The following is a 25,179-nucleotide window of genomic DNA, read 5'->3' as shown; positions in this document are numbered from 1 at the left end:
TAGCCTGCAGTGGTCGTCCCCTGGACCTAGCCTGCTGTTCTGCAGGTCTGTCCATGATGTCGCATGTTGGCACGCCTCCTCTGTAAGGCATGAGAGCACCCCGATGAGGAGTGCCTCACTCCATCTCTGCGTCTCTGGCTCCTGTGACTAGGACCAAGAGGGACACTGGAACACAGGTGGTACAGTCCAGGCTCCACCCGAGCTCCGGGCTGTCTGATGGAAGTGTGTCTGTCACAGGGCACCTGGCTGTGCTGCCTGAGGTCCAGGCCTTGCCTGTGAGCTGCCTGGAGCTGCGGTGGCGCGGCCCTGCCCTCCTCTCTGGCAGTCTCGGTCTCGGGCAGGTGTTGGTGGGAGGCCCCTCCAAGGTGACGGCAACCTGGACTCGTGCTCTCTGGGCGCTGAGTCTCCACCTGTCTCGACTGGGCAGGTTCACGCACCATCAGAGCAGCACCATCGCCCTCAAGAGGAGCCTGGTTCTGTCCAGCAGACACGGCATCCGGCGGAAGCTGGCGAGGCAGCTGGGGGAGCACAAGCGGGTGCACCAGTGTGGCATCTGCAGCAAGGTCTTCCAGAACAGCAGCAACCTGAGCAGGCACGTGCGCTCCCACGGTGAGTGCCAGGCCGCGTCCCGCCGCACAGGGCCACTGAGCTTCCCACGCACCTGGGCCGTCAGCAGAGCAGGCGGCCTGCCTGGTGAGTGCCTGAAGCAGTGACCTGGTTCCTTCGGTTCCTCAGGTGACAAGCTGTTTAAGTGTGAAGAATGTGCAAAGCTGTTCAGCCGCAAGGAGAGCCTGAAGCAGCACGTCTCCTACAAGCACAGCAGGAACGAGGTGGGTGGACTGGTAGCCTGGGGAACAGGCTGTAAGGAGCTGAGCCTCCTGGAGTCCTGCTGCACCCTGTCCTCCGGCCCTGGCCTCCACCAGCTGCCCAGCCTGGTAGATGTCGGCGGGGCATGGGGAGGAGTGGTGGGTGCTTGGAGTTTGGTTTCCCAGCATGGTTCTCCCTCTAGGGCAGCTGGACAGCCCCTAGGTGGAGTAGGAGAGAAGGGCTGTGGCATAGCCAGCCCAGGAGGGAGTGGTCTGGGCCCACGTGCGGGCCTCCCTTTCTGACTTGTCTCCTCAACCAGGTGGACGGCGAGTACCGGTACCGCTGTGGCACCTGTGGGAAGACCTTCCGCATGGAGAGCGCGCTGGAGTTTCACAACTGCCGGACAGGTGAGGCTGCGCAGGGCTGTCCCATCCCATGTGGCCCGTGCTCAGCAGGGCAGAGGCTGAGCCTCAGAAGTGAGGCCGTGCTGAGCAGCGAGCAGCCAGCTGGACCTCCCGCTCCTTCTGCCTGGGTGCAGTCGCCACTTACTCTGGAGATAGGTCAGAAGTGCTCGTGCCAGAGAGGATGTGTGTCCTTTCCTGTGCTCCTGGGACCCCTGTCTAAGGCCACTGTGGAGCAGGGCCCCCGAGAGAAACGGGAAGGTGGGGACAGGGCTTGGGAAGAGAGGGCCCTGCGCCTGTGGGACAGTTTTCCACCCGTTGTCTCGCCTGTGTCCCTGCTGGCACCCAGCAGAGGGCTTTGCTGCCTCCCTGCCAGATCACTTGGTTCTGAGCCTGCTCTGTCTACCAGTCCCCAAAAGGAGAGTGAAACCGCGTAATTGTCGTGAGAGGCTGGAAGCTCTGTGCTCCGCGGAGCCTGTGCTGGGGAGGCGGCCTCCCTGGCGGGACACCTCAGGCTGTGCTCACAGCAGCCATGAAGCGTGAACGTAGAGGCATGTCCGTGAGGAGGGAAGCACGCTGCAGGGCCAGCAGGCACCTGTCCTGCCTGGCTGCACCCCACTGGGTGGGGGAGCCCTGCTTCTCCCAGTTGCCCCAGTGGAGGCCCAAGTAGTGGGCAGACCAGAGGGAGCCGGAGGGAGGGTCACTGTTGCTTTGTGTTCTCCCTCTCTCTAGGACTCATAGCAAACCCGGGAGAGGGGGGGACCAGTGGCAATCGGCTTAGAGATCTACCAGGTTAGCCCTCAACCCCACCTGTTCTTGTTGGTCATGCTGTCCGTCCGCGCCTCCGTTTGAGCCCTCGCCGGGGTGCTGGCCAGCCGCCGTGTCTCTGAGCCCTGTGGCCCCTGCTGCCCAGCCGGGCTGTCCTTCCTGTGTCTGCCACTCTTCCCCATTTGTCTGTCTGTGTGTTTCTTCTGTTTTGAAGACTCTGCTTTGAGACCGTGGCCTGTCCCCTCTGCCTGGGCCCAGGACGCCTTCCTTGCTGCGTCAGGCTGAGCAGGGCAGCGGGGCCGTGTTCTCTGGGCCTTCGCACCTGGAGCATTCTTGTCTGGGGCAGGTGCAGCCTCCAGAAGCTTCCGGGTGAATGTCCAGCGTGCTGCTTCCTGACTCAAAGCCCCCTTCTCAGGTGTGCCCAGGGCCTGGCAGGCCTCAGCCTCATGTCCCTGCTCTGCACGCACCGGGCAGGCAGACAAGCCAGTCTCACTCTGCTACTGGCCAGTCAGGCCTAGGAAAGAGACGCTGTCCTCTTCTAACTGTTTTTCTGCACCCGAGTGAAGGAAGGTGACGAGAACAGTAGCAGATACCTGCCAGCTCAGAGTTCCGCTGAGCCCGACCTTGTCTCTGTGGGCTGTGTAGAAAGGGCAGGGCAGGTGGGCGGCGGGCAGCTCTCCTCCTTGGAGCCTCTGTTTCCAAGGTTCGAGCCAAGGCTGAAATGGAAGGCCGCCTGTGGTCTGCTCATCTGCACGACTCGTGCCCTTGGCCTTCTGGGGTGCTGCCCTAGGGGAACGCACGTCCTCCCACCATTGAGCTCAGATTTGTCCAGTGAGGGAAAGTCTGAAGACGTGGTTGGCAGGCTTTTCACAAGCTGCCCAGCAGGCCCACCTTTGTGTCCTCCTGGGTCCCCTGGGTCCCTGGGTCCCTGTGCTGTGACTGGTGTTGCTGTCTTCTCTGTGTTCACTGCTGTCTTTGACCTGAAGAGGGTGCTAGGGAGCAGCAGAGGAGCATGTCCTGTCCTCAGGCACAGGGGGACCCTCATTCTCTGAGAGGGTGGCTCCTAGCAGTCCACGTCCCCTCAGTGCACCCTTCCCAGGCCCCAGGCGTTGTCCTCAGTGCTGCATTTATTACCTCATAAGCGTGGACCTCCCTGGCAGTGGGGTCGTTGGGGCAGGGATGGTTATTGGGACACGGAGCCTGTCTGGGTTCCATGTGTGGGGGTCAGGAGGCAGAGTCCAGACGGCTCTGCCCCAGCTCTGCCCTCACTGAGCACAGGCCACTGTGGGCTCAGGGGATGGTTTGAAGTGGGGGGTCTCTTTCCAAAGCTGGGACAGAGAATGCTGTAGCCCAGCGCAGCACTGTTGTGTCCCAGGGTGCCAGGCCCCCAGATTAGTGAGCCCTCTGCTGAAAGAGGCTTACCTGGGCTGCTCGGCACCTGTCATGAAGAAGGCTCCCCTGGGCTGCTCAGCAGGCCCAGGTGTGGGGGGGTCTTTGGTAATTTAATGGAACAACCTACAAATGTGACTCACAAAGTCTCACAGCAGCGGGTCCCTAGCGGACCCATCCTGAGGATGCACATTTAGGAAGTGAGTGGAAGGTAACTTGCACCACTGAGGAGTGCATTGCTGAGTCACCTGCAGTACCAGGTATCGCGGAGTCGCGGTAGATGAACCAGGTAGAACTCCGAGCACCCTTGGAAACGATGGTGAAAATGCTGCGTGTCACGGGCACACGCATCCTGCAGGGGGTGCATGAGTGTGCACGTGTAGCAGGCCCCGAAGGGGGCAAAGCTTTCCAATACTGGACCACAAAGAAACCGCGCATCGCCTCGAGAGGGACCAGCTTAACCATGAAAGTGATGGCGGGGAAGGGAGGCTGCGTAGTGTCCTCCTGACAGCTTCTCCTGGCCCGGGTGGCGGAGGCCTCATGCAGGGCCTGCAGCCCGGCTGTCCTGCTGGGCATGAAGCCCACAGAGACACTGCTGTCCCCACTGCCCCCTCCCCTCGGCTCCCAAGCCAGAGGGCTTGTCCTCATGCCTTTACGAGGAGTGAGGCTGCGTGACCCTGGGTGCGTGTGGTCTTCCCTCCCTAGGTGCACGCTGGAGCCACCTGAGTGAAGCTAAGGACGTCCTGGCCAGCAGGCCTCAACTGCAGGGGCAGGGGCAGGGGCAGTGTCTGAGGCATCTCAGGCGTCACAGCCGCCTGGGGCCAGCGGGAATGCAGCATCTAGTGGGTAGAGGCCAGGGTGTCACTCTGCATCCCCAGGGCCCAGGGCAGGTGACCCAGCTCAGACGTCATCCCTGAGAGCACCTGGGTCCATGGTGGCTCCAGTGCAGCAGGCAGGGCCAGCACAGGGGGCAGCAGAGCACAGCGGCTCTTCCTGGGCCTCAGGGACGTGCCTGGCAACACAGACTGTGTGGGAATTGGTCAGTGGGCTGGAGCCTGGTGCGTCACTCTGGACAAGGGAGATGACCCCTGTGTCACACACCTGTGTACCCGCGTCAGGTCCACTGCGTCGCAGCATAGGGAGGAGGGCAGCTCTGCAGGGCTCGCTGAGAGGAGCCGGGGCCCTGTACGTGGAGGGAGGGAGGGTGCCATGGGACAGAGATGGCATGGAGCAACTCAGGAGCTGAGGGGTAGGACCTGCTGTTTGATGGGCTACCTTCAAGAAGGGACTAGATTTAGGACCCAGGGCACAGGGTGTGGGTATCGCTGGGGGCTTGGAGAGTGTGGGGAGTGTGTGTTGGGGTGATTTGTCCACTAAAGAGAGACCTAGAACTAGGAGGCAGTTTGCGGACAGTGGAGAACTCTGAGGCGCTGTGTGGTGGGGAAGGAGCCTGTGGAGGGTGCCATGGGGGGCAGGTGGGCTGAGCCTCGAGGGCGAGGACAGCCCCCTGGGGTCTGGGTGGTACAGGTGGACGAGCTGAGGGCGCAGGCTGGGGGGCTCGAGTTTGGGGAAGGAGGAGGGCTATGGGGCGCACGCGCTCACCGTGTGCCCTGCGTGGAGAGGCCCGCGTGCTGGCAGGCTCCTGCCCCAGCCCTGCCCTTCTNGTGGGCCGCAGGCACCCGCGAAGGGCGGGCTGGGGGCCACGGCGGCGTCCTGCAGTGCCCAGAAATGCCCGCTGCCTGCCTCGTGGCTCCCCAGGCCCGGCCAGCACGTAGCGCCCAAGGGGTGGGGGTGGTGTTGTGAGCGCTCGGGAGGAGCCCGGGAGAGACTCCGAGGACCCTCGTGCGTAGGGTCTAACGCCAAGTGGTCAGTAGAAGAATTTCCTTAAAGGTTTTTATAGCGTTGTGTGACACTACTTCCAGTGGGACAGCAGGTCAGAGGAGCTGGCCGTCAGGCGCACGGTGGGCTCTCAGCAGAGTGAAGCGCAGACAGCTGCTGGGCGCCGTTGGGGGGCCACAACCGTCCCTCGTTCCTCACGCTCTGTGCCTTCGTGGTCACCAGCACAACTGGCCTGGGGCTGTCCGTCCTCACAGAGGGCTCGAAGAGCCAGAGAAGGGCCCGTCCACAGGGCCAGTCTGGACCCTGGAGGCAGCAGCAGGGTGAATGGGACCCAGGGAGCTGGGCTGGGGGCGAGCAGTCGCCCAGCCGCCGCAGGCCTCGGAAGAGCCCTGTGCGCCGTGCAGCTGCTGCTGGTTGGGGGACCCCGGGGTGACCCGAGGGCTCCGAGGCCTGACCCAGGACGTCGCGTGTTTTCACTGTTTCCGCTCCAGCAGTCCTGGGGCAGCTGCCCTCGTGAGCAGAGCTCACTGACGCTTGGAGCGTCACAGAGAACCGCAGCCACGCACTCTTGAGGGGGCCAGGGTGAAGCCGCGGCTGCTGTGCTCTGTGACTCGCCTGTGTCCTCGTGTGCCCCGGGCCCTGACAAACAAGGCTGGGCTGCAGCCCACGGGGTCTTCAGCAGGCCCTCCCTGCGCTGCTCCATAGAGACCCGCAGCCGGCCTCCGGGGCGCTTCACAGCTGCGCGGGCTCTCTCCGCGGGGACCGTGGCCCCCCTCCCCAGGTCCATGTCTGGCTGCACCAGACCCTGCTCAACCAGCTCCCAGCACGGCACAGCACAGAGCAAGTGCCGGCAGCTGTCTGCCACTGTGGTCCCAGTCAGAGGCCCCTTGTCCCCATGTCCAGGTGGCTGGGCTGCAGCCATAACTCACACCTCCCCCAGACCCCGTTTCTGTGGCGTCTGCTCGCGGCCTTGGGGCCATTCTGTGGTGTTTCCTTCATCTAGACCACACCCTGCCTCAGCCCCCACGTGGCACCTTTGTGCCCTGGAGCCTTCTGGACTCTGCCTGATGCATACGCGCTGGCTCTGCCCATGGCTCAAGACCTGAGGACCTAAGGACGTGTTTCTCTCTGGTTGAGAAATGACCTGTTTCACATGAGCTCTGACTTGAATTTCATGTTGTTTTGAACCCCTGGGCTCCAGCTGCTCTCCTGCTCCAGCCGCCCAGATACTGGGACCTCAATTAAATGTCACAGTGCCTCTGAAAGTCTGTTTTGTTTATTCTTTAATACTGGGTATTGAATCCGGTGTGCTTTACCATTGAGCTACATCCCCAGCCTTTTTTAATTTTTTATTTTGAGATAGGGTCTTGCTAAGTTGCCTAGGGCCTCACTAAGTTACTAAGGCTGGCCTCAAACTTAAATCCTCCTGCCTCGGCCTCCCAAATTGCTGAGATAAACAGGCATGTGCTACCATACCTGGCAAAAAAGTCTGTTTTAACCCTGGTCTTGAAAACTTTTCCTTAAAACCAGAGATTTTATTACCTGCTGACTTTTTATTCTGATCCTGATTTAACTGATTTTAGTTGGAAGACATGAAAGTTAGTATCTTTTTAATAAAAAAATGAAAGTCTGCCTGCTTATAGCCATCTGCAGGACTTGCTCGGCCTCGAGCTTTCGATCAGGTGCTGGCACAAGAGCACCGCAGCTGTGTGCTGAGGCCCGGCGCTGGGTGCCCAAGCTCTGCAGCCTTGGGTGCGAGGCCCTTGCCAGTCCCGTGGGCAGCACACCACTCTTCCTTCCCCAGGAGCTGCTGTTTGCTGCTGGTGCCCCGGTGTGTAGGCAGCTGGTCCGTCCTCTGAGGACATTCCAGCCCGCTGTCCAGCTGGGAGGGCCGGCCATGCTCCACCCCACCTACTCCTTGTGTGCTCACTCTGCCTGGTGGGGGTTTCGGGGATTTCAGGAGTGCGGCGGGTGAAGAGAGAGGACTTGGAGGCTGGCGGGGAAAGCCTGGTGCGCTACAAGAAGGAGCCCTCCGGATGCCCGGTGTGTGGCAAGGTAATGTCTGCGAGGGGCATGGGGCCGTGAGGGCGGACTTGGCTTCCTGACTACAGCCCAGGGCTGCCTGGCCCGAGCACCTCGGGGAGTTTTGAGGGCGGCGGCTGCGGCTCGGGTCTAACAGCTGTCCTCTCACCCCACACCTGCCGCTCGGTCTCTGCCACCGAGGATGGCTTTCCAGTGAACGTGCTGAGGCCGCACTTGTTCCTCCGTAGCCCTTCCCCGCTGCGGTGAGCTTTGCCCGCGCTGCTCTGTGGCTCCCACTCCTTAGATCTCGTCCTGGTGGTAGGACCTGGCCCCGGGCACCAAAGGAAGTGGGAGGTCACAGAGCTTTATGTGGCCTGTCCTGCTGGTCTCCCCTGCCCAGAAAAGGCAGGCCACCTTTTCTAAGGGAGAGATGAGCCATTCTTGGTGACCACTCCTGAGGCAGGGCTACAGATGACCCTCCATGGTGATGGCTGTGGTTAGCTTTTTGTTGCTGTGACCAAAATACCTGATAAGAACAACTTAGAAGAAGAAAGGTTGGTTTGGGGCTCACAGTTTCAGAGGTCTCAGCCCATAGATGCTGGGCCCAGGAGAGGCGGGACATCATGGTGGAAGGGCCCAGTGAGGAAAGCCGCTGGGTTCTTGGCAGGTTGGGAGCAGAGGGGCCAGTGACCCCCCAGCCACGCCCCACCTGTCTGCAGTTGCCAGCGGTTCCAGCCTGGGCTGGACTTCTTGGGTCTCAGCCTTCACAGTGCAGCCGCTTTACCTCTGCACTTTCCTGCATCAGCAGGAGCTTTGGGGACACCTGACATCCAGACAGCAAGTGACAGCCTCCATATGAGCAGTCCCCCCGTGCCCAGAGTGGCTGCTCTGGTGTGACCTGGTGTCTAGGGACGTGCGTCTGCTGCTCAGAACCCATCCTGCTGGCTGCCACCGCCATGCGGGCTGCCGTGGAGGCACGGCCCATTTCTTGCAGATGAGAACCTGGTTTGGAGAAGGGTGCTGCCGCTTGTGTTGGCCGCAGTGTCCACTCCCTGGGTGTTGCCGACTCTTCCTCAGAGGACTCGTGTCCTCGCAGCATCCAGGCAGGTGCCGCAGTGGAGCTGCCCAGAGAAGTTCCCACATGGCACCGCTGTCACCCAGTGGTCTTGGGAGTCACCAAGAGGAGGGGGCGTTCCTGGACCTGTCACAGCTACATGGCTCACGTGAAGCACCTGGTGCTGGCTCCTGCGGCAGTGTCACATGCCAGGCGCCCCAGCCCCGGGGACACAGGTCTTTTCACACTGGCGGTCCCTGCCTGCCAACATGTGGCACCAATGCTAGATCTTTTGACCTTTTCAGGGAAAAATGGAAATCCATGTTTTTATATAAGATTTTCTGATATTTTTTTTTTAAACCTTAGAGCAAGACAAAGCTCATGGGACAACTGTGCAGTGTGGCCTCAGGGTCCCCATGAACCTGAACTACAGTGAAGATTTGGTGTCTGGTCCAGAGTGGGAGGGTGCAGAGCTAGGGGACAAGCACAAGCTGGGCAGGCAGGTGCCTCCAGACACCTGCACTGTTACCTACCCACCAGGAACGCCATCCAGGTGGAGACACTCAGCTGCCTGCCTTGTCTACCCCTCCGTCAGTGGGCTTAGGGGCTTCCACAGAGGTGACCCTAGGGACGAGTGTGCGATGGACGTTACCACACTGGGGATGCCAGGACAGCAGGATGTGGGGCGAGTGTGCAGGAGCCCCGCACACTCACTGAGGGTTGGCTCCTTCTCTGACATCCACCTTCCCACAGCTGCACTGTTTCTGACTCGCTGGCCTCTTGGTTGGGACCACGATAGCAAAACACTTAGTGCCCGTGGAAGCCCTCGAGCAGCTGTAGCCACAGTGAGGACGGGGCTGGGCCCTTTGTGGACTGTGGTGTGAGCAGGGATCCAAACAGTGGGTCACCCTGCTCCAGTGCCGGGGATGACGTGCGGGTCCCACACTTGAGTCGTTGGGGCTTAGAGTCTAGGAGGTCGCCCTGTGTTTTGTGGGCCAAGGTGACAGTCTGCTCTGTGTCCCATGGGCACAGCCCTCACCTCCCCACGGTGCGGCCCCTCTGCCCCCAGGTATTCTCCTGCCGCAGCAACATGAACAAGCACCTGCTGACCCACGGCGACAAGAAGTACACCTGTGAGATCTGCGGGCGCAAGTTCTTCCGCGTGGACGTGCTCAGGGACCACATCCACGTCCACTTCAAGGTGTCAGGCATGCGCCAGCTTCCCAGTGACACACAGCGTGCCAGGCCCCGGGCCAGCATCTTAGCTGCGGTTGTGCTAACAGAGTCGGTGGCGAGGGCCAAGGCTGTTGTCCGCTGTGTCCTCACCTGGTGGGGGGAGCTTTCAGGGCCTACTGCAGGAGACCAGTCCCAGTCACAAGGGACATACCCTGGCAGCCTTGCCACCTCGGAGGCCCAATTCCCGGCACCATAACCTTGGGGCTGAGGTTTCAGCACATGAATTTGAGGGGTGCAGACATTCAAACCATCACTGTCCCCCAAAACGATTGTCAGCCTGGCCACCGTGAATCTCTTCAGGCTGACTTCCATGCCTGCATTAGCTAGCAACACGGTCCAGCTGCGGGCTTGAAGTGCGGCTCCTCGGTGTGGGCTGACCGGGAGAGTAGCATGTGGGTGGTGCTCTGTCCCTCCCTCCTTGGAGGGTGGCCTTGTTGTGATTCAGGCCACAGAAGTACTGACCCCAGAGAAAAAGGAGGAAATAGCGGTCGGAACCAAAGGCCCAACGGGCTGGGGAGCGCCCGGGCCAACTTGGGAAGCCTCCATCAGCTCTGCCCTGGGCACGAGGTGGCATTCTCTGGGCCCTGGAGAGGGGGTGAGAAGGCGGGGCAGGAGAGCATGGCACCCCAGGCCGTGAGCGGGTGGCCAGGGGGCCGGCAGGCCCGGGGTCCTCGGACGCAGCAAGGTAGTGCCTCGGGCCTGGCTCATCAGCCTTGCACATGCCGGGCAGAGCTGGGCACACGTGAGGCAGGAATGTGGCTTCCCCAGGACATTGCGCTCATGGACGACCACCAGCGGGAGGAGTTCATCGGCAAGATCGGGATCTCCTCAGAGGAGAATGATGACAACTCCGACGAGAGCGCGGACTCGGAGCCCCACAAGTACAGCTGCAAGAGGTGCCAGGTACTCGGGCCAGCCGACCTTGAGACGCCCAGGAGGTGACTCCCAGCTGTGACGCTGCAGGGACCGCAGGGACCCCAGGGCACCCGTGCGAGCGTGGGAGGCGCCTGCCTCTAAAGGCCAGGTCTCCCGGGCCCGGGGAGGGGGACTGGGCTCACAGCCCTGCAGAGCCCAGCCCCGGGTCCCCTGCACCTACACAGGCAGTGCTGAGCAGGGTAGGACAGGCGCGCTGGCCCAGGCCAGGCTCCCTCTGTCCCTCTCCCCGCTCCATCCTGAAGCCCTCCCAGGTCTCCCCTGTGCTCAGAGGAGGCGTCTTAAAGGGAGGCAGCTCACTTCCGGGGACCCCGCCCCGAGTTTTTGTCAGCTTGTTGTGCAGGTGGCAGCCACCCGGCAGGCACCCCTGCCAGGAATGTGCAGCTCCTGCCAGCCCCTGGGTGTCCTTTGCCCCGCACAGTGACGGTCCCTATGGGGCCTGGTGACCTCTGGCGAAGCAGAGGCCCAGAGCCTGGGTGTCAGCAGTTGGCCTGCCCCGCAGCTCACCTTCGGCCGCGGGAAGGAGTACCTGAAGCACATCATGGAGGTGCACAAGGAGAAGGGCTACGGCTGCAGCACCTGCCACCGGCGCTTCGCCCTCAAGGCCACCTACCACGCCCACATGGTCATCCACCGCGAGAACCTGCCCGACCCCAACGTGCAGAAGTGAGGCTCCCAGCTTGCAGCCCCGCAGTGCAGTGGATGTGGGCAGCGAGGCAGGGCAGGGTGCTCGGCCAACAGCTGCGCCAGGGCTCTGGGTGCCCATCCACCCAGGCCTCACCCTCGCCTCCCCGGTAGGACTTTCGGAGAGAAGTAGCCCAGTTCTCAGCACAGCTGAAGGACGACATGAAGCCCGTTCCTCCCAGTGATTCGGTTTCCCTGGTGCCAGCCCCAGCTCTGGCACGTGGCACGTGATCGGGGCTGTGTGGCGAGCGAGTGACATGCTGCCTTCAGGCTAGCCTGGTCTCCCAGGGCACCTGTGACCCAGTGCAGATGGGGGGCCAACGCAGCAGACAGCCTCCGCTCTGCCCTGGAGGCCAAGGAGTCACGGGACTGGCCAGTGGTGTCCCCCAACCCCATTTCCTCACAGGGTCAGCCCCTGTGTGTGCCTGTGTCCCGATCTTTTCCTCTGGGGACACCAGTTAGATTGGATCAGGGCCATCCCAGTGACCTCATTTTACCTTCACATCTCCAAATACAGTCACTGTCCGAGGGCTGGGGCTGGGGCTACTGCCCAGGGATATGGGCACACGGTTTCGCCCATCATAGAGCTGAAGCATGTGCCACTTTGTCCACACGTGGCACCTTCTGCCTCACTTGTGCCTATAGAGGTGTTGGGAGCGTGTCCTCTCCCTGACGGGCCACTCGAGCTGGGGCCGCGTCCTGAAGCTCCTCTTTGGTTTCAGATACATTCACCCCTGTGAGATCTGTGGGCGGATCTTCAACAGCATTGGGAACTTGGAGCGTCACAAGCTCATCCACACAGGTAGCCTGTTCCCACAGGAGTGGGGCCTGAGCAGGCAGTGCTGGGGTTGCCAGGGCTCTCCCTGCACCCGAGCCTGGCAGCCCCCGGCCTCCCCCGAGTACATTCTGCTGTTCCCCGGCTTCTCCGACCCCCTCCACCCTGTGCTCATGGCCCAGCCCCCTCCATGTCCTCGGGGAATTTTTCAGGCCAGGGACCCTGGAGCGGTTCTGTGCAGGCTGGGGAGAGGTGGCCCATCCCAGCACCACCCTTTGAAATGCTGCCTTGTCTTGCAGGTGTGAAAAGCCACGCCTGCGAGCAGTGCGGGAAGTCGTTCGCCAGGAAGGACATGCTTAAGGAGCACATGCGCGTGCATGACAACATCCGCGAGTACCTGTGCGCCGAGTGTGGGAAAGGTGCGCACCTCGCTCCAGACGGGGCCTCGAGGTCTCACTGCTTTCTCCAAGGAGGTGGGGCAGGAACTGGCAGGTCACAATGATATGGGTGCCACCGGTGCCCCAGGAGACCCACGGCCTTCAGTGGTGCCCTTAACAAGAAAGGGAAGGCGTGGCGAGTGGTATGGAGCAGCTGCTTCGCGAGCCAGGAGCTGCGCAGCTCGCTGCTAAGAAGCCACTAAGGAGACGTGCAGATCAGGAGGGAGGAGGAGAACCTGGGGCATGCTGCAGTTGTGACCCGTTTCTACTAGAAAAATTCAGAGTCCTCCCAAGACTCGGGGGAGGGGGGGGTTGGGGTCAGGTCATTCTTGGGCCACTCTGGTGATGCCACAGGCTCTGCTGCTGGGCAGTCCATTCAGCTGCCAGACAAACCAAGGTTACCTGCTTTGTGATTAGCACTTTCTAGCATTTCATAGTCCATAAATGGTTTTACTGTTTTCCTTTTTTTGGTTTTTACAAAAATTGAACAGAAGAAAACTCAAATGTCAGTAATTCTGTGCACCATATGGGCCCTAATAGTGCATATGAAAAACACTGATAGAGTAAGAAAGAATTCAGTGTAGAGAAACCAGGGAACGAGACATCATCGTCCTCCCACCTCCTCTCCAGCACCTCTTATTGACCTCCAGCATGGCCGTGGACAAGGTCAGAGTAAGGTCAAAATGGGAGGTTGTCCTCCATCCTCCTGGGTGGCCGTGGCAAGGTCACAGCTGCAGGATATTCTCCATCCTCCAGGGTGGCTGTGTACAAGGGCACAGCTGCAGAGAGATTGCCCTCCATCTCCCAGGGTGGCTGTGGGCAAGGTCACAGCTGCAGAGATTGCCCTCCATGTCCCAGGTGGCTGTAGGCAAGGGCACAGTTGCACTTTGCCCTCCTCCAGAATGGCTGTGGGAAAGAATATCACACAGGTTTCTTTACTGAGAAAGCAACAGAGTGGTGCGCACCTGTAGCCCCAGGAACTTTGGGTGCTGAGACAGGAGAACTGCAAATTCAGGGCCAGCCTCATCAACTTAGCCAGATACTCAAATACTTAGCAAGACCCTGTCAAAATAAACAAATACTAAGTGGCTAGGATCTAGCTCAGTTGGTAGAGTGCTTGCCTCGCATGCCCAAGGCCCTGGGTTCAATCCCCAGCACCACAAAAGAAAAAAAAAGGTCTGGGGATATAGCTCAGTGGTAAAGCACCTATGTATTGGTTCAAGTCCCAGTACCCGCCCCCTCCCCAAGAAACAAGAAGAAAGCAGCATGGTACAGATGGGCCATAAGCTCTCCAGCCCCTTCACCTGCTGTCACCTCCCCTTCCCTCTCTAACCCCTCAAAAGTTGAAATTTTTAGAAAATTAGTCAGACCTGGCTGAAGGGGTCCTGCTTCAGGCAGCCAGGAGATGGGAAGGGTCAGCAGTAGACCATCATGGCAAGGGATACCTCCTGGGGACAGAAGGACCACACCAGGTGGAGTCCACGTGCTACTCGGAGGTCTGGCGGGAGCCTGTGTGCCGGGAGAGCCCAAGGCAAGACGTGCATGTGGTCAAAGCCGCAGTTGTAAATTTTGATATTTGAAACATGGTAAATGCTGCGTTCCCTGATTTCCTTCCTGAATTCCAGGTGGTTTGGGTAGACCGCAAGTTAGTGTTTGGGTCCCCACTTCTATGATGGTTTAAAATGACAGATTTGGTATTGTCATTTTGCCCTCTTTTCATTCAATGCAAACACAAGCAAATGTTGTGCTTGCTTGTTCTTTACCCAAAAATTCACCCTAGCAATCTTTCAAATCAAAACAGTTAAATATTGCCTGATTTCTTTTTTTTTTTATATATATATATATTTATTGGGTTTTTTAGGTGTAGATGAACACAACACAGTTCCTTTTATTTTTATGTGGTGCTGAGGATCGAACCCGGGTCCCGCCCGTGCTAGGCGAGCGCTCTACCGCTGAGCCACAATCCCAGCCCCACCTGATTTCTTTTAAAGCTTAGGGCCCGCGGGACTGAACAGTCTGCCCTGGTGCATGAGCCAGCCAGGGTGTGTGAGCTGCCCGCGGGCCCTTGCTGCTCCTGCTGGGGTTTCAGGCACAACATTGTACACCCAGCTAGTCCTGGGCTCTTTGAGACTCTTCGCTCCCCCGACCCGGGCCTTGTTCAGGGGTGCCCCCTCCCCATGAGCTCCCTCAGATGGGCTGTGTTGACATGCACTAAAGGTAGATGGGGGTGCTTATTTCAATCACGTGGTGTCCTGGCATCTTGACTAACATTCTGTCAAGATGGGCAGGAAGCCCTAGTCACCCACCTCCCTCCCTCTCCAACTTGTCCAGTTGGGTCACGGTGGTAAGTCATGGACGTCTGCAGCAGCTGGTGTTGTGGTTAGTCTCCAGTGGCTCTGGGGTGGTGCCAGTCCTGTGGCTAGTGGAGCCCAGACCTCCGAGGTCACCGTATAGGCAGGCCGCATCAGGGCGTGCGCAGCTGGAGCGGGCTCTGGAGGGCCCAGCTGGCACAGCCTGGCCTCCTGTGTCCCCAGGCATGAAGACGAAACACGCGCTGCGCCACCACATGAAGCTGCACAAGGGCATCAAGGAGTATGAGTGCAAGGAGTGCCACCGCAAGTTTGCGCAGAAGGTCAACATGCTGAAGCACTACAAGCGGCACACGGGTGAGGCCCGTGCCGCCCGCCTCTGCCCCCAGTGGCCCCAGAGGCTCCCCTGTTGTGAGCGCCAGGCCCCACCTGGCTCCGAGCCCACAGGCAGGAGCACCCAGAGCTGGTGGGTCTCTGATAGGTTTGGCCCGTGGTCCCAGGCCGCGTCACCCTCTGGGCACCTGGGGGACTGCAGAGGGCAGAGACGCGCCCACAGTGTAGGAGAGCCCCCTTGCCACATCCTCCCCGCATTTGCTCATGTTCTCGGGGTGACAGCCTTTCCCACTGGCGTGGGGTTCTGTCTTGCTCTAGTTTTGGTTTGGCGTCCCTGTGGCTCGTGGCATTGAGCATTTTTGCATACATCTGTGTCTGTCAGCACACTCGTCTGTGTTTTAATTGGATGAACTAGTTTTTGGTCAAGTGTTTGAGTTCCTCGTGTATGTGGACGCCCACCCTTCGTCAGGTCCTGTACCAGTGTCTTGAAACATCTGCTGTGTTTTCTAGGAGTTTCGGCTTCAGGTCTTACATTTCGGCTTTGGATGGAGTTTGACTTGATTTTCGTGCAGGGTGAGAGTTGGGTCGAGTCTTCCCTATCCAGCTTTCCCAGCACCCTTGATTGAAGAGGCTGTCCTCTCTCTAATCAGGTTATTGGCATCTCTGTTCAGAGTCAGTTGGCGTAGACTGTGGGTGTGTTTCTCTCGTGTTTCTGGCTGGTACCTGCTGTCTCTGTGGCTCAGGGCCAGGCCTCCAGCTTTGGTCTTTTGTTCAGGATGGCTTTGGTAGTCTTTCACACTTCCAAATGAAGTTTGGGATTCTCTCTTCTAGTTCTAGATTCTCTCTTCACGTCTGACGTGTCAATGGAGTTGCACTGAACACTTTGGATAGGATGGACATTTTGACGACATTCATTCCTCCAGTCCGTGAACATAGAATGTCTCCGTTTTTTTGTGTGTATTCTTTAATTTCTTACATCAGTGTTTGTTAACATTCTTTGAAAGTTATTTTCCACTTCATGGTTAAGTGTATTCCTTGGTTTTTGGTTGGTTGGTTGGTTGGCTTTCTTTTTCTTCTTCTCCCCCCACCTCCTCCCCTCCTCTTCCTCCTCCTCCTTCTCCTTCTTCTCATAGCTGCTGTGAATGGGATTGCTTTCATGGTTTCTGACCAAGTTTGTTGTTGGTCAGTACATTTTTCGTGTGGATTTCACACGCTGCATCCTCGCTGAACTCAATCATCAGTTCTAGAGGTCTTCAGTGGGTCTTCAGGTTTTCCTGCATAGGATTGTTTGATTTCCTCCTTTCCTGTTGGTGTGCCTTCTGTGTCTCGTTTTGCCTGACCACCCTGGCTAAAACGTCCAGTGCTGTGTTGGATGAGAGCACTGAGAGAGGACACCCTGGTCTTGTTCCTGGTTTTAGAGGAAATGCTTTTGGTTTCAACATTTGGTATGATGTTGGCTGTGGGTTGGTCGCAGGTGGCCTTTATTGTGCTCGGGTGGGGTCCTTTGACACTTAACTTTGCTCAAGGTTTTCATTTTGAAGGGACGTTGAAATCCATCAAATGTCTTTTCTGGTCTATTAAGATGTTTATGTGCTTTTCACCCTTCCTTCCATTGATGTGACGTATGACACGTATTGATTTGCATGTGTTGAATCGTCCTGCCTCCTTCACAGTGATCCCACTTGATTGTGGTGAGTGGTCTTTCTGTGTGTGCTGTTGGATAGCAGAGATGACTGTGGTTGGCCGCAGCAGTCCTGTGGTCTCTTGGGCTCGGCGTGTTTGTACCCTCCTTGTGTTTGGTCTGGGTTCCTCTGTTCCTCTCCTCTGTCTCGTGTGCTACCTGGACTCAGTGGGGTGAGTAAACTAACCCTAAAGCAACTGCCACTGCTTCATACTTGTGCTGCTCCACCTCTGTGATTTCAGACAGGCCTTTCTGCTTTTTATTTTTTAATATAAAATAGCGCCCTAGAGGGGTATATTTTAAAGCCACAGTTTTCTGGGAGCGAGTTGAGTTTGGGATTGAGGGCTTTTTGTTTACCACCTTCTGGCAATTTCCCTCCCCCAGAGGCAGACACTAGGCTATGTCACGGGCAAGACCTCCTTTATGTTCAGCGCTTCCTGCTTGTGAGACTCACGTGCTCTTCCCACAGGGATCAAAGACTTCATGTGTGAGCTGTGTGGGAAGACCTTCAGCGAGAGGAACACCATGGAGACCCACAAGCTCATCCACACAGGTGGGTGGTCTGCAGGAACGCCCTCGGCTGCACCAGCTGGCGAGGCTGGCACGGCTGCTCGTAGGCCGGGGTCCCCAGGGTGCTCGGTGCTACCCATGGCCTGCGAGACCCCTGCGACTTGAGCCCAGTATTTATTGGTGGGGCAGCACTGTTGTGGGGCCTGTTGTGGGGCAGACAGGGGCTTTGAGCCACCCGGTATTTGTGGGGCAGCGCTGTGGGGGAGAGGCCTCATGTGCTCCCCAGGGCTGACCTGGTGGGCAGCTCTCATAAGAGGAGCAGTGGGCAGGCACAGGCTCTCCAGAGTGGGGTCAGGGGAAGGCCCCACGGGTGACCTGCACCTCTCTCTCCTCCTGCCTGTGTACACTTGAGAAGTGGGCAAGCAGTGGACGTGCTCCGTATGTGACAAGAAGTACGTCACCGAGTACATGCTGCAGAAGCACGTGCAGCTCACCCATGACAAGGTGGAGGCGCAGAGCTGTCAGCTGTGCGGGACCAAGGTGTCCACCCGGGCCTCCATGAGCAGGCACATGCGGCGCAAGCACCCCGAGGTGAGCCTGGTGACCGACCCCGCCCTCGGTGGCCTGGGGTGTGCCTCCCCTCTGCAGGACCCCACTGTGGTGCCTGGGTCTGTCTTGCTGGAGACCCTGAGTTCCTGGGGCAGGGCCTGACCACATACCCTTGAGTTGTGCACCTGCGCAGGAGGAGGTGCTGGACGAACGGCCAGGACAGAGGAGGGCCAGGGTAACTCACACCAGTTCTAAACCTTCTCTCCCTGGGGTCACACCAGGTGGACGCCCTGCCCGCCCTCTCCCTGCTTCCTCCCATTGAAGTGAATAGTGTGCAAAACAGGAACCATCAGAGTGCCGGGGTGGGGGCTCAGGCCCAGTGGGAGAAACTGGAGAAGTGCGGCCTGGCCCCGCGAAAGCCCTCCTAGAGAAGGTCTGGGGGAGCCCGGCAGCGAGGTACACTTCAAAGAAGAAAATGCAGGTGAACGGTCATCACCTCCTGGAACGGGAAGACTTTCCCAACCAAAGTGGCAGAAGAAGTCAATAAAATATCGCTCCATTAGACTGTACCCACTCGAGGGCCTCTGTAGGTCAGAGAGAGTGCAGAGGCCAGCGGGCAGACGGCGTGAGCATTCCTGGTGAGGATGCCTCGCGACAAAGCCGGGGGCCACGTGCAGAGGAGAGAGACCCTGAGGGAGGGAATTCACGTGGCCCCAGAAACACAGCACAGCCTCCCTAGTCCTGAGCTGGAGGGGTGAGTGCAGGTGTCCCCAGCACCTGCTTGAGGCTCAAGGCCACAGGCTCCTGTGCAGAGGACAGGCCAGAGACACCCTGCCCGCCCTCGGTCGTCAGCCATCCAGAGCCTCTGTTCCATCTCCAGGGCGACTTTCCTCAGGGGCCTGCAGGGCTGCCAAGTGCAGAACCCCCCAGACACTGTGGTTCCCATAACCCGTCCCGTCTGGCCGCATACCTCATCAGTCTCTGCCTTCCGTCCGTCCTATGTGCTGTGTCCTCTCCTTGTGACCTAATCAGGGCAGTCATCACAGAATGAGCCTGAGGAACGTGCGCAGGGGCAGGCTGGTGGTGAGGTGCTCACCCGCTGCTCACACCCAAGCTGTGGGAGAGCCATGGGCACGCGGGGCAAGTCCCAGTGCCAGCGTCACAGGCTGAGGACATCGCTCAGCAGGGCTGATGGAGGGGAGGGGAGGGGCTGCACTCCGCCTGCCACAGAGCGACAGGTGGGGGCGAGGGTGCTCTGAGTGAGGAGCCACCGTCCGGTGCCGGCCCACTGCACCTGACTTGCTCAGCTGCTTTGCGGGGCGCCAGGGGCTCTGGGGTCTCACTGAGAGCTCCTGTCACGGGGCAGCAGAGGGAGGACGCGGTGCCCGCCGCGGCTGTGCAGTCACGAGAGGAGAGAGCACCTTGGTGCCAGCGGCCCCGCTGTGTGAGAGCCTGCAGGAACCTGGTCAGGGGCTGGGGCTGGGGACCCTCCTGGATGGGCTGCTGAGTCTCAAGCCAGCCCCCCGCAGAGGGACTTCTCTGAGGGGCCCCTGCTTCAGGGCCCCCACCCCCGTGTCCGGGTTCCTCGGGTGTCACCAGGGCTGCTGTCATGGGGGCTGGCAGGCCTGCTCACTGTCCCATGCCCCTGCAGGTCCTTGCAGTGAGGATCGACGACCTGGACCACCTGCCTGAGACCACCACCATTGACGCCTCCTCCATCGGCATCGTCCAGGTGAGCCGCAGGCGGGCCCCGCGGGCACGAGGGACTCAGGGTGCAGCATCGACGCCTGAGTGCCATGCCACGGGTCCTGAGTGCAGGGCAGATGCAGGCCGCTGGGTCCAGTGAGGGAGTGTGTGGCAGCCATGTCCAGACCAGAGACCCACGAGCCACTGGGCCTGAGCCGCGGGCAGCCGGTGGGAGGGAAGCCACTGTGACCACGCCTTGGCAGACTACTCTGGTCTGTCTGCCTTGGGGGCATGAGTCGCACGGGAGGGGCAGTGGGACCACATGGAGAACCTCCCCAGGCCCCTTGCTGCCCGGGGAGGATTGACCTGGCAGGAGGATCTGGCCACGGCCCATCTCTCCCTCCACCCCAGCAGGGGGCACGTGGGATGGGTCCCCGGGAGCCGTCCACACAGTTGTTGTGGGCAGGCCCTTCAGACCACAGCCGTTCCTACAGGGGTCTCCTTCTGCCCGGGGAGAGTTCTGCTGGAAGCCTGCACCGTGGGCTGAGCCTCACCGCTGGCCTGCTGTGTGTCCAGGGCGGTGCAGGGCTGCCCTGGCCTGTTGTCGCTGAACCTGGTCTTCCCACAGCCTGAGCTGAACCTGGAGCAGGAAGAGCTGGCTGAGGGGAAGCCCGGGAAGACTGCCAAGCGCAGCCACCGGAGGAAGCAGAAGCCCGAGGAGGGGGCAGGGGCACCGGCACCCGAGGACACCGCCTTCAGCGAGTACTCGGAAAAGGAGGCCGAGTTCACGGGCAGCGTGGGCGACGAGACCAGCTCCGCAGTGCAGAGCATTCAGCAGGTCTGCTGGTCTCTCTCTGTAAGATGGGGTGCCAGGCCCTCTTAGGAGGCCGCTTCCCCGAGCACAGGCGTCTGCACGCGCAGGACGCCAGCCCATCTGCAGCGTGCGCCCCACACACGTGGACTCCTCCTGGGTCTGCCCTGAGTCCTGCGGTCCACACCGGCCTTGTTTCCTGTAGCACGCCAGGCTCTGACCTCCACATCACACTGGTCACTGTCAGCAGTGACCTGACATCCCAGTGTGTGAAACGGACATCACCCTGGCTGGGGTCCCAGGGTGGGGAGACCCCAGGCTGCCAGTGCGTCCCCTGGTTGTGGAGGGGCAGTCGTAGGCACTGCAGTCCAGGCGGGCCCTCTGCAGGGGGCAGAGGACAGGACGGGCCAGCTGAGCCCCTCCTCCCACAGATCTCCTGCTCAGCCTCCTCATGTTTGCTCCTGAGGCCCCGCGTCTCTTAGGGCCCTGCCTCTGCGTGCCTCCCACTCTGGAGGGACCCCTGCACTCGGCTGTCCTCTGTGCTGCTTAGGAAGGAGAGCCGCCCCCTTGCCTGGCTGTTGGGACTGCAGTGTCGCGTTCTCCTCCTTACCCTGCAGTGAGGATATCGTGCCCGCTTCCCACCACTGTGACAAAATGCCCAGGAAAGTCGCTTAAAGGAGGGAAGCGTTATTTTGGCTTGTGGTCTGAGGTTTTAGTCTGTGGTCACTTGGCCATCACTTTGGCCTGTGAGGAGGAAGAACGTTCCAGAAGAACATCATGGTGTGGAGTTCAGGGGCAAGCTGTCACCTCATGGCTGCAGGGAAGCCGAGATGGGGTGTGGGGACAAAAACACCTTCTAAAGGGCAGACCCCGCAGTGACATGCTCCCTCCGACCAGGCCTCTCCTAAAGGTCCTACCACCCCAAATAGTGCCACCAGTGGGGCGCTCCCTTGGTCCCAAGCCTGGGGTGTCTCTGGGGAGCATTGCAGACCCAACCATGGCAGGTTCTCTGTGGCTTGCCGGCAGCAGGGCGGGAGGCAGTGCCTGTGGGAGGCTCAGCCTCCGTTTTCAGGCTGGCTTCCTCTCCTGCCCGCCCGGGCAACCCCTCCCTGGAGTGTTCTGCCCCCTTGTGGCCTGGTTACTATTTGCATCTTGTTTCTCTTTTCCAATGGAAATGATTTTTCCAGGACAAGATTAACTTGGTATCTCCTTCACCAATAGCTGTTTGCCTCTTATCCTTAGCCAGGAGCATGTGACAACCCCAGTGTGACTGTGACACTGCAGCCAAGTGCACTCTCAGGAGCCTACTCCACCCTCCCTCTGCAGCAAACCTCACCGTCTCTTGCTCTGTGTCACTCTTCCAGGTGGTGGTGACCCTGGGAGACCCCAATGTGACTGCCCCATCAAGTTCCGTTGGCCTGACCAATATCACCGTGACCCCCATCACCACTGCAGCTGGGACTCAGTTTACCAATCTGCAGCCAGTGGCTGTGGGGCACCTCACCACCCCTGAACGCCAGTTGCAGCTGGACAACTCCATCCTGACCGTGACCTTTGACACCGTCAGTGGCTCCGCCATGTTGCACAACCGCCAGCACGATGTCCAGGTCCACCCGCCGCCAGAGGCCTCCAGCCCCCAGTCTGTGGCCCACTTCATCAATCTGACCACCCTGGTCAACTCCATCACACCCCTGGGGAGCCAGCTCAGTGAGCAGCACCCACTCACATGGCGGGCAGTGCCCCAGACAGACGTGTTGCAGCCGCCGCAGCCGCCGGCACCCCCACAGCAGGCGGCACAGCCCCAGGTCCAGGCAGAGCAGCAGCAGATGTACAGCTACTGAGCTGCTGCCGCCACCGGACAGAGCCAGGGACTGGGGGTGTCTTGAGGTGTGTGTGCTGGATACCAAACAGAGCAAAGGTGCATACGGTGCGTCGTGCCTGAGGTGGACGTAGCTTTGCAGACCGTCTCCAGGTACCCCAGCAGCTGTGGGAGTGTCGGCTTAGCTCCAGAAACGACCCGGCAGGCAGGGTTTGAAACTCGGTCCGTGCCAGATATGCCTTACCAAGGTCGTGCAGCCGGCCTCAGAACGCTGAGGGCAGGGCTGGAGAAGGGGCGTAGAGGTAGAAGCAGGTCCCAGGAGCGATTGTCATGAGGAGCACAAGCCGTTCGTTTTCTGTTTCCTTTGGAGCTCATTACTGTACTGAACACACAGTAGTCACGGGGCAGCACACAGCAGAGAACACGGTTTCCCCTCACTCCTGGATTTTTTTTGGCAAGTAAGCAGATAGAGGTTGAAGTAACTTCTCCTCAAAATATGGCTTGAGTCTAGTTTGCCGCCCGGCTGTGGACTGAGGCCACATGTGAGATGTGCCACAGTGGCATGGGACTCTGCCTTCGAGTCCCTCACAAGCAAGGGGTCACGTGAGGCCACCCACCCAGGCACAAAAGACATGTTGGGAATGTCCATCAATCAATTTTCATACAGTTTTTCATTTTCTTTTTTATTTCAAACGTGTATTCAAGATCTTGTTGTGGCCAATATTGTTTTTCTAACTTTAAAATGATGAAGTCGATTGCACTGTAGGACTGTCCACGTCCGATTCTGCACTGCTGCCCGTGCAGAGGCGCTCTCTCCCAGTGGGAGAGTTCACTTCCAGAGGCTCCTTTGGAGTCGTCTCAGGATTCCCTGCCATCCAAAAGTATTTATTGTGGCTGAATCTCAGTCAGAGCCCTGAACAGAAGGACAGGGAAGAAATCCATGTTTTCTTTCTGTGTGAACCTCAATTCCAAAGGTGGATGTGTCCGAAGACCCATTCCCTATAAAAAACATTGAGCGATCAGGCTCTGGACAGGGAAGCGTGTGTGTTCCAGAAACACCGAGGACTCGGCTGCCCGCAGCTGGGAGTGGAGGCAGGCGAGGTTAGTCTAGCAGCAGATGCGTGGAATGCTCTTACAGCCAGCTCTGTAGGACACACGTCACGCCCGTGTGCCACCCGGGGGTGAAGGGCCTGGCTGGCTGACCCGCTGTGTGCAGCCAGCAGTGTGGGACATGCAGGCGTGGGAGAGGAGCTTGGTTTCCTCTCCTGCTGTCTTCAGCACTGCCTGTGAGGGTCAGCTTGCCTACTGTTACCAGGGAGGCCACCTGAAGGGACCCCAGTAACTGGGCAGTGGCTGAGTAAGGCAGGAGAGCCTGGCTCTGGGGCGCAGGGTATGTTGGGCAGCATGGGGCTTTCCTGGGCCTTCAGTTCATTCCCAGCAGCAAGCTTCTGAGGGTGGCTCTGGAGCTGGTTTTGTGCAATACGTGCCCTCTGAGCCCGGAGCCGGTGGGCATGCTGAGCCCTGGCCCCCACCCTGCCGGGCCCACGCGTGCCGTCTTGCCTCAGCAGACTCCACAGTGGGAGAGTGTTTGAATTCTTAATTTATGGTAGTTATTTTTTGTTATTTATATATATATAAGGAACTGCTTCACGTGAGGTGGCTTCCCTCTTGGGCAAGGGTGGCTTGTTCTCCATTCTCCAGCCACAAGTCGTCCAGCCGCCCCTGGACTCGCCGGGAGAGCCAGGGTTCCTGAGCTTTCTCTCTAAACGTTAGTGCCAGTCTCTGCGCTTGCAGAGTCTCCAGGGCAGAACAGCCTGGCGAAAAGCCTGTGCAGGCAAGGCTGGTGACTGACCTGCACAGGCACCTGTCCCTCATCCTGCTTCCTGGGAAAGAAAGGCCTTCTCAATTGTTCTGATTATTATTATTTTTTTTTAAAGGAGTTGTGTCAGATGTTTCTGAAGAACCTGATTCAGGTCATGTGGCGCAGGCGTTGCCACTGTTGCTGAAACACAGAGGCAGCTTCTCCCCGAGTGGCGGGTGGGCACTCACACAGCCGGACTGTCTCCCGGGCTTCTGTGGACACATGATCTTGATAGGGTCACGTCTGAGCAAGCGTGTTGTCCTAAAGCAATTGCTGTGAATCTCACAAGAAACTGGATAGCGAACAAAAGGTCCTTCTCAGCCCAAAGAGTCCTCAAGGGCCGCGGCTCTGCCCCTACACCCTTGTTATCCAGAGTGCTTGACTCTTTACGAGACCCAGGGTGCACAGGGGTGTCTCCATAGGAAGAGGCCATGTGGCCAGCGAGCTCTGCTGCCCATCTCAGTGGTGACAACTTAAATCATGAGGACGTGTTTGACCGGTGACCTGGTGGAGCTGGCCTGCCTCTTGGAGGCAGAGCACAGGGTCCGCGGCCTGCCATGCGTCCTGTGCTCTGCAGGAGGGGCCCAGCCTCTGGCGCAGCTGTAGCGTGTGACGTGTTCTCTCAGGAAAGTGCTGTGCGCGTGCCCCACCCTGTGTCCAGCTCAGAACCGCTGGGCGGGTTGGCGGAGGGCAGATTCCAGTGCCTTGCCTGGTTCCACTGTCAGGGTCCACAGGTGGAGGCTCATGGCTCCCAGCTGAAGCCAGCATGCTTGACCTTCTCGTTGGGTTTCAAAAGGCAATGACTGTCCTGAGATGCTGAGTATCTTTCATGTCACATCATTTGTATAATGATAAATAAAGGTGCTGTGACCTGTGTTCTCCATTGCTAGCCCTCTGCCTGCCACCCACCGTGACGTTCTGATTCCCACCAGGGGTGACATCTTAATTTTCCTCCAGTCCTGGGCCACAAGTGTCCAGATGGCTTAGAGCTAAGTCCTGAGGTGCTCACTGAGGAGCCATCATGATTCCAGAAAGAGACGCCCAAGAGCCCGTGTGGCCTCTTATGAAGCCTGGCTTGGAGAATGGGCACAAAAAGATCCGTAGGCAGAAGGGACCCTAACCAAGGCATTTCTGTGGCCCTGCTGTCCTGTTGATCAATATTAAGTTACATGTTCCATGTTTTTAGTTTTGAAGCACCTCAACGTCTGCCTTCCTCTGGGAAGGAGGGATGGGGCACCGTGGGAATTCTAGGTGGTTTCTGGCAGCTGTCCCATT

The 25,179-nt window shown here is 59.1% G+C and overlaps 1 protein-coding gene across 1 annotated transcript in view; it reads left to right on the top strand.

Annotated features, from left to right (window-relative positions):
- The window catches only part of Prdm15 (PR/SET domain 15), a 42,005-nt gene extending 17,218 nt beyond the window's left edge, over positions 1-24,787 (top strand). The window contains exons 9-25 of the mRNA XM_015478354.2: positions 428-609; positions 736-830; positions 1,127-1,214; positions 1,941-2,000; positions 5,041-5,150; positions 7,044-7,259; positions 9,350-9,481; positions 10,285-10,419; positions 10,952-11,115; positions 11,856-11,935; positions 12,208-12,327; positions 14,880-15,011; positions 17,138-17,221; positions 17,594-17,769; positions 19,379-19,459; positions 20,042-20,251; positions 21,589-24,787. Of these exons, the coding sequence (XP_015333840.1) occupies positions 428-609; positions 736-830; positions 1,127-1,214; positions 1,941-2,000; positions 5,041-5,150; positions 7,044-7,259; positions 9,350-9,481; positions 10,285-10,419; positions 10,952-11,115; positions 11,856-11,935; positions 12,208-12,327; positions 14,880-15,011; positions 17,138-17,221; positions 17,594-17,769; positions 19,379-19,459; positions 20,042-20,251; positions 21,589-22,065 (2,542 nt within the window). The 3' untranslated portion in view covers positions 22,066-24,787. The remainder of the gene's footprint in view (positions 1-427; positions 610-735; positions 831-1,126; positions 1,215-1,940; positions 2,001-5,040; positions 5,151-7,043; positions 7,260-9,349; positions 9,482-10,284; positions 10,420-10,951; positions 11,116-11,855; positions 11,936-12,207; positions 12,328-14,879; positions 15,012-17,137; positions 17,222-17,593; positions 17,770-19,378; positions 19,460-20,041; positions 20,252-21,588) is intronic.
- Positions 24,788-25,179: the final 392 nt, after the last annotated feature.

The sequence above is a fragment of the Marmota marmota genome, unplaced genomic scaffold (assembly GCF_001458135.2).
Source record: "Marmota marmota marmota unplaced genomic scaffold, marMar, whole genome shotgun sequence".
NCBI lineage: Eukaryota > Metazoa > Chordata > Mammalia > Rodentia > Sciuridae > Marmota > Marmota marmota.
The sequence above is the reverse complement of the archived record's forward strand: the minus strand, read 5'-3'. Positions and strand labels throughout refer to the sequence as shown.